Source organism: Amblyomma maculatum, chromosome 1 (assembly GCF_055883805.1).
Source record: "Amblyomma maculatum isolate TAMU_Amacu chromosome 1, ASM5588380v1, whole genome shotgun sequence".
NCBI lineage: Eukaryota > Metazoa > Arthropoda > Arachnida > Ixodida > Ixodidae > Amblyomma > Amblyomma maculatum.
The window spans coordinates 137,972,889-137,985,575 of NC_139344.1; the positions used below are offsets into that span (position 1 = coordinate 137,972,889).

A 12,687-nucleotide genomic window follows, 5' to 3' on the forward strand; every position below is an offset into this window, starting at 1 on the left:
ACGCGCTGAACGCGGCCGATGCTGGGGACCGTGAACTCTCGAGGTCCTCGAGCGCTCGATCCTCGTCAGTGTGGCAACAGTGTTCTAATTGTTCTAAACTGAAGATGGCGGCTTCCACCTGTGCTGCGGGTAATGGTTCTTATTTTAATTTCGTTTGCCTTGCGTTAAGCTTAATATTTTAATTGCAACTAATCAAACATGGACCAATGAAAGCTTTGTCACTTGTTTCAGGCTTTGTGTACTTTTGTTGCTCGCGTTTGAGGGATGTTTCCGGCGTGACACAAAACCTCGATCACGTCGGCCATTTTTTTGTGTTGTGACGTACGACAGTTTTCGGGAATAATTCGCGCTGTCTGCTTATGTATGACGAGCCAGAACGCAAGTGCCGTGCTATAATAGGCAGGGGGATAGATATTTTAACGCTCTTGGTTTGCTGTAGATATGGGATTCGTTTCGTTAGGGTTGAGTCGAAGACCCCCGAGTGAGTAGATTGCGCGACTCTGACGGTCCCGGCGGTCTTGACGGTCCCGGCGGCGTGTGTTGTGCGTCACTGCAGAGTTTAAATGCAGGCCGTAGTTTTGAAGGCTGGAAAGATCTCTCCGATTATTGCGAAGCAAAAGTGCTACTCGATGGATGTTTCCGCGTCTATTGTTCGCAAATGCGGCAACGAGACTGTGCAAGGTTTGAACGCAACATTGTCGAGTGTGAGAGAGTATGTAGAATTTGCAGTCATATGTCCCAAGCAACATCTTGTAGTGTGCGTTTTTTGGTCTTATCTGTCGGCACTAAGAGAAAGGCTGCCCGTCGAAGTTTCTTTGCGTCTTTGCTCATCTATTGCGTTTTTGTTAAGTACACAGGCATATGAATATAGCAGGCGTTGCAAGTATATACCGCTTTCGTTACGGGACCTGTTTGGCACTTCACATGGTGGTCGTTTCGGTTAGCTTTTAATTTCGTGGCCTTGACGTCACCGTAGCGTTGCTGTAAGCTGATCTCGCACCTTTGACGGAATTTGGTAGAAGCAGATAGGCGTGGCGACCTGTTGTTGATAGAGCCCAGTGTCATTTAACGTCATTTTGTGTGCTTCATATCTTGAAAGGTCACTCGCCTTTGCTCAGATGATTACTTGCTTCTCTCTAATGATGTGTAGCCAGTGTGGATTACATCTGAGGGTAGTATGTCGTGTGATGTTTGTTGCTCATTGCTGCCTTCTTTAACGAGTTAATGAGTATTGCTGATTTTTGTGTTATGTAGGCTGTTACTAGTTCTTGTCAGTGAAGTGATAACATAGTTGTGTTCGAGTTATTGTTGTGCTCAACTAGCATAAATTTTGGCTCTGGTGACATTTCTTTTACAGAATGCGGCGAAAAAACAAACCGAAAACCTCCAGGTGTGGTGGCACATTTCTTTTCAAGTTCATTCCTGTGTTTTGTTAAGATATTCTTGCATTGTGATTGTTCTGTATCAACTGAGTGAACTGTTAAGGTCTGTTCACACTTGCAACTCGCGAAGAAAGCGCTACCGGCAGTCGCATGCGACCAGAGAGCAACCGATGTTCACACTTGCGAATGCGACTTGCGGGTTGCTTTCCACATCGTGTCTACATTCACTGTCCACCACATAGAGTAAAGCTAACTTACGTTCACGTCAGCTGAGCCGGTGATTGGTTTAACGGTTTGCGACAAGCAGTCGTGCTGCGGCTGGAAATCGAGCAGTTTCGAACAGCCCGCGGCTGTTGCTTTTCGACCAAAACGGTCGCGCAACCGCTGCGAGTCGCAAGTGTGAACAGGCCTTGATGCTGTGTTGTTTTAACGCTACTTATTTTGAATTATGAGTGCTTAAACATTTGAAAGCAAGATAATGTGCCCTTGCAGGCGTTGCTCTGTTTCGAGTAAAAGGAGGCACAGAAAAATTGGCTAGGTTATTTTCAGGGCTCATTTATAAGAAGGTATGTTAATATGTTGTGTTTCACTGAAAAAATCTTTTGTATACCAAGTCTGCCCCTTTGCGTCATTCTCTAGATGTCAAGTCAGAATGCAGAGGGGGTGGTAAAAATCAACCGCTTTCACCTGGGTATTGAGCAGACATGAATATGTCAGAAGTGTCTTGTTCGAAGGAAAATTTCATTGTATTAATCCAGACTGATTACATGGGTGATGTTTTATCACGGCAGGAAGGGGTTTTCAGCTGTCCTTTCCGACGTAAGTATTTGATGCACAGTTCCTTTTATGCATTTGAGCATAGAGTGCTGCTGTTGCCTTTCTTTGTTTCTTTTTCTTTTACAGTATACTGTGTTTAGTATGGCATGTCAAAATGATAAATGATTTGGTGTGGTGGCTAGGAAGTCTTAAATGAAATGTTTTAAAATGAGGCAATGTGGTAGGACTGAAGTCCTGAAGCTACCTGTAACAACTAGAGTGTATATTTATTTTTTCTTGCTGGGTAAATCATGTTATTGGCAGCCAAAAACAGTACTGACAATTGTATATTTTTTCTCAAATAATGGGAGGTTTACATCATGACCAAATTGCTATTGCAGTTGTATTTCCAAGGTGATTCTGCAATCATTTGCTTTCCATGCTTGTTTGTCATGTGGAGATTATGCATAAACATTGCTTTGTGTGTGAAGCAGCTGCAGGCTACCACTCACTTTTAAAGGCTCGCAAACAGGGTTGGACATCTTAAGAGATAAAGTGTTCGCATTAAAGCACATGGCTTTGGTCTGTATGTGCAAATTTTGCCGTCATGTAGGGCCCACATAATCAGTAAGACCTTGCATGCTCTCAGGGGACAGTCTCTGCAGTGCCTGCCATGTCGTCAGAAGTGGAACCATTTTAAAACACTTTTTGGACTATTCCAAGGAGTAGACTGAAAAAACCAACGGTGCTGAGTCTGAGCTAATAAATAGCTTTGCATTTCCTTCAGTTCCTGAACTTGTCGTTGTTAGGTATAATTAAATTCTGAGATAATCACTCTGTGGAACAAAGATTTAGGTTCAGTTGCTTTAACTGCCTGTAATTATGCAATCCTTTCATATAATAAGAAAATTGTTGTTTAGCTAGCTGGCTTGCCAATGTGTACCCAAAATTCAAACGGTATATTATTCAGGAGCTTGTTAAGGGGAGACGCTCCTGTAAAACCATTGTTTAATAGAGAGCTTTAGTTTACCGTGATCCGTTACCATGATCCGCCACCGCGCGTTCCACTGCGCATGCCCAGATTCTTTCTACACTAACAGATGGCGCCATAGCTGAAAGTTGGCTCATAGACCTGCCGCGTGGGACCAATCAGCGCGTGCACACCGCTTGCACGCGGTAGAGGGGCACGTTGGTGGATAACGGTATACTAAAGCTCTCTAATATAGTGATAGGTGTTTGGAAATTGTACCACCTCTAGAGCTTGATTTCCGCCTTCCAAATCATGTTAAGTTGCTTGAACTGCCTGTAAGTGTGCAATCCTTTCATCTAATGAGAAAATTGTTGCTGAGCTAGCTGGCTTGCTAATGTGTACCCAAAATTTAAATGGAATATGATTCAGAAGCTTGTTAAGGGGACACGTTCCTGCAGAGGTGCAACAGCTGTATCATAAGCATGAAATTTGTGAAGTTTGTGCCACGCTACGCCAAAATGCCACAAGAAGTCGCAAAAATTTGCCATACTCGGGGACAACTTTCTGCGGCCGTGATATGACCAGTCACATTTCAGACACTGCAGCGTGCATCACTGGCATTTTAATTAGTTTCATTTTGAGATGGCGTCACGCTGTTCTAGTGCCTACTCATAGTTTTCTCTCTTGCATCCACGTGCGCTTCCTCCACTCTTTGAGTACGCTGAACTATTGCGATTTGAGGATGTTTCACCGCATGGGTCACAGCTCGTGTGGTACGTGAAGCGTCTCCATAACGCAAAGGGGTCATTTTTAACGATCACACCACTGCTACTGTGTCGCACTGTGAAAGGGGCCGTTGTGGTACTTATGATTTTGGAAGAATACTTCAACACTGTGTTTTAGACGCTGCATGTTTTTAATGGGTGTAGCTATAGTTTCTTATGGGGCTCTTGGAAGTTTTCGATATTTTGCTGGGCCATTCATGTACAGCAAGGTTGTTCGTATGCTGTCTCGTCTATAGACTCTTTTCGGACATCAGATAGTTTAGGAGGTGCATCAGTTATGGCTTCTGTGTTAGTGGGTGGTGCATGTGAAATTTATTTCGAGCATGAGCATGTCGGGAAATGTGCAGCAGCATTGTATTCCATAACATTGCAGTGGAGCCCAAGACTGCCAAAATTAATTTATTGACGCTGGAACGTCAAAACACTGTAAAGTCTGCTCTGTGCACGAAATATATAACCTAATATCCCGAGTCATCGCCTACATCGCCTTAATCAAAATATTGTGTCTAAAACCACCAAGTCATTGCCAGCCCATAGAAAGCGTAAATCACTGGCTGAAGACTAGCTTGCTCGTCAGTTTTCTTTGCTTACAACTTGCTTTCTTACCTGCTTTCGGCATTTGCCCTTTCGCCTTTTGGTTGCTGTTTTACTTTTCTTGTCTTTTTTCTGTGTTTTTGAGTTAACATTTTGTTTTCCTTTTGTTTTTGTACTGGGCTCGCTTTTGGGCACAGGCTGATCGCAGTCACAGGTTCGAATTGAGCTCTTCAGGAGCTGACCCCGCACGACACACTCTGTGGATTTTTTTAGCTTTTTCAATTTTTTTTTGTTTCGCTTTCTGGTTTGAAAAATTAACTTCCTTAGTTTTACGGCTCACATTCTTTTTTTTATTTTTTAGTGTGATAGTATGCCTTTTAGTACAAACCGCTTATTTACAAAAATAGATACACGCAGTGCTGATGATAGGTGGCCCTTGCTAGATTTCCTTTGGATCACATTCATACAGTCCGATATTCACATCTTTTCATTTTTTTGTGCCGAAAGTAAAGTTTCTTTCGTGTTTAATGGCTTCAAAATTTGAATTCGTGCTGCAAAGTGCAGTATTTTTTTTTTCCTCTGAGCTGCTCCAAATAAGGATTTTACTGCTCCAAAACTAAGATTTTGCTGCTCCAAAAATTGCTATAAATTCTATTTGAGCTGTTGCACCCCTGCTTCTGTAAAGCTTTCTTTGTTTTAAATAGTGATAGGTGTTTGGAAATTGTACCACGTGTAGAGCTTGATTTCTGCCTTCCAAATCTTGTTAAGTTGCTTGAACTGCCTGTAAATATGCAATCTTTATGTAAAGAGAAAATTTTTGCTAAGCTTACTGGCTTGCCTCTGTGTACCCAAAATTCAAATGGAATATGATTCAGGAGCTTGTTAAGGTGAGACGCTCCTATAAAACTTCCATTGTTTAATATAGTGATAGGATTTTGGAAATTGTATCACATGTAGAGTTTGATTTCTGCCTTTGTAAGCCTTGTTCAGTTGCTTGAACTGCCTGTAAGTATGCGATCCTTTCATGTAATGAAAAAAAATTGTTGCTAAGCTTACTGGCTTAGCCTCTGTGAACCCAAAATTCAAATGGAATATGATTCAGGAGCTTGTGAAGGTGAGACGATCCTGTAATTTTTTGTTTGATATAGTGATAAGTGAGTAGAAATTGTGCCACATGTGGAGCTTGATTTGTGCTTTCCAAATCTCTTTCTAGTGCTAAGATAACTCGATGGCTTCAAGCTCGAAGTGCTCCGCGTAAGTTGAAAACTGTGCATGCTTTTGCTGCTGCTGGACATAGCAGTAAGCATTGCAGAGCAGTGCAGAATAGTATTGCTTGTCCCCAATTGGAGCAAAATAACGTCATCCTTCTGGCATGCATCATCTTGAGACAATTTTACATCTTGCGCTCTATTTTCAGTGCTGGTGCCTAAATATTTTTAATTCATCCCAAAACATATTACTGGATGCATTGAAGCTGAAATGGGTGCATTTGACACACATTTAAGATTATGCATGCCAAATTTGGTTTTGATTTGGATACAATAAATGTATAAAATGATGAGCACAGAAGCTGGTTCTGGCCCAGAATAAGCTGCGAAAAGCACAATTGAGAGTTGTTAAAGGTGTAGTGAGAGCATCCTGTTTGGACAGTGACAATGTTCTCTTTTATTATTGCTTTCAGAGAGAGAAGGGGCAAATCTGGCCTTGGGGGAATAAAAAACAAAAACAAAATCATGGTCTATCAACTTGCACAAGCCCAGTGGTGTGTGATGCTGTGATTTAATGCATAATGCACTTGAAATCGGGGTCGATCTGCACCTCTAGCCACTGTGTGCTTTTTTTTTTTTTTTTTTTTGTGATATAATTTCTGGCTCTGATCTTTCTTTTGTGTGTGTGTGAAAGAGGATGCATCAAGGTGACTTATTCAGAAAAACAAGTGCCTATTTTTAATTTAAATAGTGTCTCGCCTTGAGTATGAAGTGTTAATGTGCCCTCTGTTTGCAGCCAAAAATGTCTGAGGTGGCAAAAAGCAAAAGAGTTCCAAAACTTTAATTCACATTGTGTGAAATTGGGTTTCTCAGGCAGGTGGGTTTGTTGTCTCAAATTGCTGGAAATGTAAGCTCTTTAAAGTTAGTTATTGAATAGATTTCATGTTCGATTGCAAGTTACCTGTTCTGATTGCTTGAGCAGTGGTTGGGTCAGTGTACAAGTGTGGAATTTTCATTGAGATTATGGAAGACTTTAGATTGCTGTTAACGAATATCATACGGGATGTGGCCACAACTGTGATTGCAAGCAGATATTTGTATTGCAACTGATTGTGACTCACAAAGTTTTGTCATGACCTAGCAAGGTGATCCAACAGCTGTGGCATTTGGCTTTCTAGTTTGTAAGCTCAACTTCAGCTAGGTAGGCACATTTTGATAAGTGAAATTCGAACCTGTTGTGTACTGAGATATTGGGTCAGAGATTAAACGGGAGCCCTCTACTATGGCGTACAAAAACAATTGAAAGTAGTGGCAGTTGGCTATTGCTTGGCAAAAAACAGAATACTGAAGGGCTGTCATCGTTTTTTTTTGTACTAGTGGAACACCTTGTTGGATTTTATTTTTCGGAATACGGGGGGGGGGGGGGGGGGGCAGCAACTCTTCTGCCATTTAGAAGTTCCATTGTGATGTATAATGTGCAGGACATTTTGCTATGTGTACAGTTGCCTTTATTTTTGTTTTCTGTGTCATATTTGTTTATGAAAGGAAAGCACACATGGGTTTTTATTTGTCAGAAGTTTTTGTCAAGTAGCAGTTGTCTGGAAGCAAACTTGATTTCAATGTTTCTTTTTATTCTTAATAGTTATGTAATTAAAAATGATTCCCTAATTCTGCCTGTTTTTTTACTACTGGTGGAGAGCAGTAGAAACTTGGCCGTGATATATATTGCCTTAGTTTAAAAAAGGCATTGTGTAGCCTATGCCTGAAAACGGGACTGTGCAAAAAAAAAAAAAAAGAGTACCTGTTTCCTAGTGCATAGCTTTTGTAGATTATGAAAAAAGTTGCACTGTTTTCTCATTAAAACACATTAAAAAAAAGAAAAAATTTGTTACTGTGCGCTGAGATTTATGGTATAAAATGTCCATGCTGATATTTTGTTCACTACACCTTTTGCCAGTGATTTACTAACACTTCATGGAACAAACTATGGCATAACTCAGGTTGCTTTGTCTTGAAAAACATTGCTGGATTTTTTACCAATGGAAGTGCTTAAAACCTTTGGCCACATTGAGGCGTCACCATGCTCAGAGTCCCTAATTCTGTTACAGTTGTACTGCTGTTCCATTAGAGATTTGCATAGTATTGATTAGCTCAGAGCATGTTATACTATGTTTTATTACTCGTTCCAAATAGGGTTTCCTTTTTCAAGTCATGTTCCCTGTTGTAAAAAAAAAGATTAGGATGAAGATGTGATGGGGAAGTGATATGTGTACTGCACCATGCATCATCCTCGTGAGGGCACCAACTCCCAGGCCTACCTGGACTACGACCACAGATGGCATCACATTGTCGAGAGCACCCACACTCTAGGTCACATGGGTCTTAAGACCGTGGCCCACCTGGGTAATGTTCTTTTCAGGCAGTTTCAGGTTCCAGCGTTTTTGGACGCTGAGCTTATTACTCAGGTGAAGTCTTTCCTGCAATGTATTTAATCTACTTTTGTATGTAGTGTAAGAATGGACAATAAACTACCATATACTGTATGTACCAGCTTAAGATAACCAAGCTTATAAAAGACGCCATTCTAGCTCTGTGAAACCAACTGAGGATAGTTGAGTCACTTGGCCTAGTCTAGAGAGTGTTCTTTGTTTTCCAAAGTCTAGACCAATTAGTAAAGACTAATTTAATGAGCTAACTCTCTATTCACCACACGAGCAGTGTCAAAGCAGAAGTTATAGATCGTTTTGAAAAGCAGCTATGTGCTTAAATTACCTTTCTTTCTTTTTTTTTTTTTTTGAGAACTTCAAGAGATGATTGTCACACTAAAGTCTTCAACGTGGTACTGGTGCTGCTGCAACATCCCAAAACATCCCTTGAAAAACAAATGTTTTTCTCTAGAATACTATACCCAATGGGGCTTTGTATGCGACAGCTTTCTTTAAAGGTGGTTAAATAAAGCTGTATGAATGGTACCTTGGCATAAACATTTACCACCTCTTTTTCAGGAAGATGAACCTCTGAATTGACAGTTTATTTTTTAAGCAATAATTAAAAATAGCTAATTAGTCTGTTAACAAACAGCCATCAGTTGGTTTCACTCTGCTAGGCCATTCTGGCATTTTGAAACCTTGGTTACATTTAGCTGGGATGCCTTGGTCTACCTCCGAAGCATTACAGTATCCTGTTTTATGGTAGAAAGCTGGGCTTCTACTGTGTTTGCCTTTGCATCTTTCATCCTTTGTACTTCCTTTCCACATTGTATTTTTGTGACATTCTAACTTTAAGCTTCGCAGCCTGAGAATTTAGCAGTGCTTGCTTGTAACTTTTCTGAGGGAATGGTCAAGGCAATCCCAGTTGTATACAGAAATACTTTTACATCATCGGGTTTTGGCATACTATTATAAAGCTCAAGTAGACCATCAGCACTGTGTGTCTGTGGGCCAACATATGTTAGTTTGGGGAGCTAAACCTGGTGTATTGTGAAGCATTGTTCTGCCATAAGGCACAAAATGCATGCAATTAATATTTTTGAACTAAATTTGGGCACTGTGAACGACTAACCTGGATCATGTTTCACACTTGTTATTTACTGATAGTGGTGCAGTACAAAGTGTCTGAGCCATGCCTGGATAATGATTAACTTGCATAATTATTAACACCTGGCCCTAAATTACTGTTGGAAAAGCATAATCTTTCACGAACATTTGGCGTAAGGTGTAGTGGATAGGGTTTCGGGGTTTAAAGCAGTTGCATTCTGCTACCTGTTGAACACCGTGCCTTCTCTTTGAAACAAACCCTTGTCCTGCAATGCGCCTCTAGTTTGATGTAGCTTGATAACCACAGCGTCGTAACAATAGGCTAATGCTATTGTCTGGAGGGTGCTGCAACTGCATTTACCACTTTGTTAGTTTTATTAGACTACAGCGTCTTGCTGGCTTCTACAGCGATCAGTACCCTTCTTGGGGAGCACTGCAAAACAGACAAGGGCAGACGAAAGAGATAACACCACAATTGCTTTCTGCCCCTTGTCTGCTTTGTGTTATTCCTCAAGATTAACGTTAACCTGGTTAATTCGCCCAATGCATCATATGGAAGCACCCCCAAGCCAAAGTGGCATAACACAAAAAGCTTTTTAAGGCCATTGCATCGCAAGAAGCCACAGATCATTTTTTGCAAGGCTATTTGTGACTAGTGGCAGCATATTTTGAGCATGATGGCATTGCACTACCCATTATGGCACCTGTGATGTTTCTGTGGGGATTTGCAGTGCTGGTGCTTATCGTGTTTGTATGTGTGGGCTCCCATGATGTGCAGAGTGGTACCCGTGCTTATGTATTCCAGATGTCGGGACCGGTTCAGCGGGCCCTCCGTTCAGTAAAACTGCTTTCTGCCTTTCAGGCGGAGTTGTGGTTCCGCGCAATTTCCGGCTGCTGGAGGAATTGGAGCAGGGCCAGAAAGGTGTCGGTGATGGCACCATCAGCTGGGGCCTTGAGGACGACTGTGACATGACGCTGACGCACTGGACTGGCATGATCATTGGCCCTCCCAGGGTGAGTGAGCATGCTCTGTTATGTGCAAATAAAAGCCCCAATACGAAAGGGAACATGTCATGCGCATTTATTGAAACGATTATTTTGTAAGCATGCTTTTTCCTGTTCCTTTTTAAATTAACTTTCCTTTGAATTCAAGTGTGGTAGTCATTATTTTAGGTGCAGAAATGATGGCAGAATTTGTTCTCTTCTACAAACTGACTGTTTCCTGGTGGAGCCATTGGTGACCAGGCTTTCTGCATGACTAGTAAAAATGGTCATTAGCTATCGTATAATGTTATTTTAACCGATGTACTTCTTTCTGATGGCACCATACTTTCTCTTGAGCACTACTAACAAGAGATCTCTTCAAAAATAAAATAACTTTCATTTCATGCTAAATTTGTGTGGTACTTCATACACTCCTCGTAAACTTTTTCTTTTCTTAGGCATGTTCTGACTTGAGATGCAAGCTGTCCACTTTTGTGGAAAAACTAATTTTTTATGAGCTCAGTATTTCACAGATTCGCTGAAGTCATAATTTCAAAATATTTTGTTCGTTCCAAATTTTGTGAAGCAGGGCTGCTAGACCTCTTAGCTACTCCCTTTGCCCATATTGTTTGACAGGTCTCTGATTTTGAGCAAGCGTGAATATATTGTTTTTCCAGACTCCATACGAGAACCGGATCTACAGCCTGCGTGTAGAATGTGGATCCCAGTACCCAGATGAACCGCCTTGTGTCAAGTTCATTTCAAAGATTAAGATGGTTGGCATCAGTGAGAGCAATGGTGGTGTGAGTACATTTTGCAGACGGTTGTCCAGAAGAATTACTCCCATTTGTAGTTTTCACCATTAGGTGGTAGTTGGTACAAGAGTTGGTTGCATGTATGGAAACAGCGTAATTGACGGGACACAAGAGAAGGAACGAGGAGTACACGTTCCTTTCCTTGTGTTCTGTCAATTGTGCTGTTCCTTCACAGTGCAGAACCAACTATAGCCCGCCAACTCGCTCTTACAAAAGTTCAAAGTTCTGGGGGTCTGTTTCTAAGCCATGAGGTGGCTCTCATTTATTATTTGTGGAAATCTTTTCCTTTGGAAGGGGTAGGAAAAAAAAAAGTGCATTGCGACCCACACGGTGTTTGGAATTCCAGCCCAGTGTACCTGTTTGTTTTTCCATTTCTTTCATTGGTTCAGAAAGGATTAAAGCTGGCTGCACTTAGGAAAGGTTTGCTTTGAGTCTTCCTCACTTGCCAGCATCAAAGAAAGAACAAAACGAGTCAAGTGGAAAGAAATGGCAAAAGCTAATTAGTGCACTTTCAGTTTCACTGCTTGTGCAACCACCGGTGCATACAGTGGGGCTTGAGTGACAACACTGTGAATTACAATCAATCCCTGGTATGTCGAATTATTTCTTACATCGAATTGTCAAAATATCCCCACTTAAAATCCCATGCACAAGTATATCAGCATTGTCTATGTTTATTGAGCTCCTGTTCAGCGGACATTTGACATGTTGAACGGCACACCATGGTCCTGCAAGTGGCGCTTCTTCTAATAGCACGCCCACAATAACGCGCACAATGAGCTGGGTTGGCTGAATGTCCGTGGGCACCTGCTGGCAGTGCTAATGCTGTAAAGCCACGTGACAAGGTTAATGTTGAGTCTGCCTGTATTTTCAGTGTGACACATTGTAAGCCAGTCTAGCTGACCGAAAGCTTGTGGAGGCTTTCGCGTGGCCTGCTTAGCTACTGAAGGCAATGCAGAAATGACCTATACTCAATTTTAATTGCGTTTAGAGTGCTTGATTGGCAATAGCTCTTCCCAGAGTACCATCGGCCGCAGCTTTGATGCGAGCCCCAACGCCAACTAAACTTGCAGTGAGCAATGTGAGCTCTGACACTCCGATCTGGCCTACGGAGGGGCGTGTGAGGGCACAGTGTAAGAATATTTCAGGTGTATTAATGGCACCTCCGCAGTTGTGGAAATCTCTCATTAACTTCAAAGCTTCACTACGAGGTGGAGCCAGTTTACAGGAGGCTCACAAGTACTGGATTTGCACAATTGCTACGTGCAGCTGTTTTTCCTAAAATAAGCATTTAAAATGTACATGCGCGTTTCAATAAATCTAAACTGAAATCGCAAATCCCGAAGTGAAGCCGCTCTATAAACTACGGCTAGCCACATTTTCATTGGTATTGGCAAGCCGGGGAGCACTTTCGATGAGCCGCCTTTGTTGTCCATCCGCTCAATGTGCATTGTGGTATCGGGGCTTAAATTAGCCCGTGAAGGATCGCGTTGCACGCAGAGTACAGCGACTGACTCTGTGAGCAGGCCATGATGCGGTCTCTAGAGAGCGACGCTCGAGAACATTGCGAGATGGATTCATGGCGCGTGGAAGGCCCTCCCGCTAGCAATGGTCATGCATTTAAAAAATGTGCAATTTCCACCCCTTTTAATGGTACTGAAGATGACCTTTTGTGGTCGGTGGACAGCGAGAAAGAGCTGTCTTCAGACTCTGACAG

At 41.9% G+C, this 12,687-nt stretch overlaps 1 protein-coding gene across 3 annotated transcripts in view; it reads left to right on the top strand.

Moving 5' to 3' along the window:
- The window catches only part of Uev1A (Ubiquitin-conjugating enzyme variant 1A), a 29,922-nt gene continuing 17,235 nt past the window's right edge, over positions 1-12,687 (top strand). The window contains exons 1-6 of one of the 3 annotated variants that reach the window (XM_084589071.1): positions 26-129; positions 1,358-1,390; positions 2,174-2,201; positions 5,641-5,681; positions 10,034-10,185; positions 10,833-10,958. In XM_084589071.1, coding sequence (XP_084445197.1) covers positions 105-129; positions 1,358-1,390; positions 2,174-2,201; positions 5,641-5,681; positions 10,034-10,185; positions 10,833-10,958 — 405 coding nt within the window. In that variant the 5' untranslated portion in view covers positions 26-104. Of the gene's footprint in view, positions 130-1,357; positions 1,391-2,173; positions 2,202-5,640; positions 5,682-10,033; positions 10,186-10,832; positions 10,959-12,687 lie in introns of all 3 variants that reach the window. The other 2 variants (XM_084589072.1, XM_084589073.1) reach the window with 2 other exon arrangements.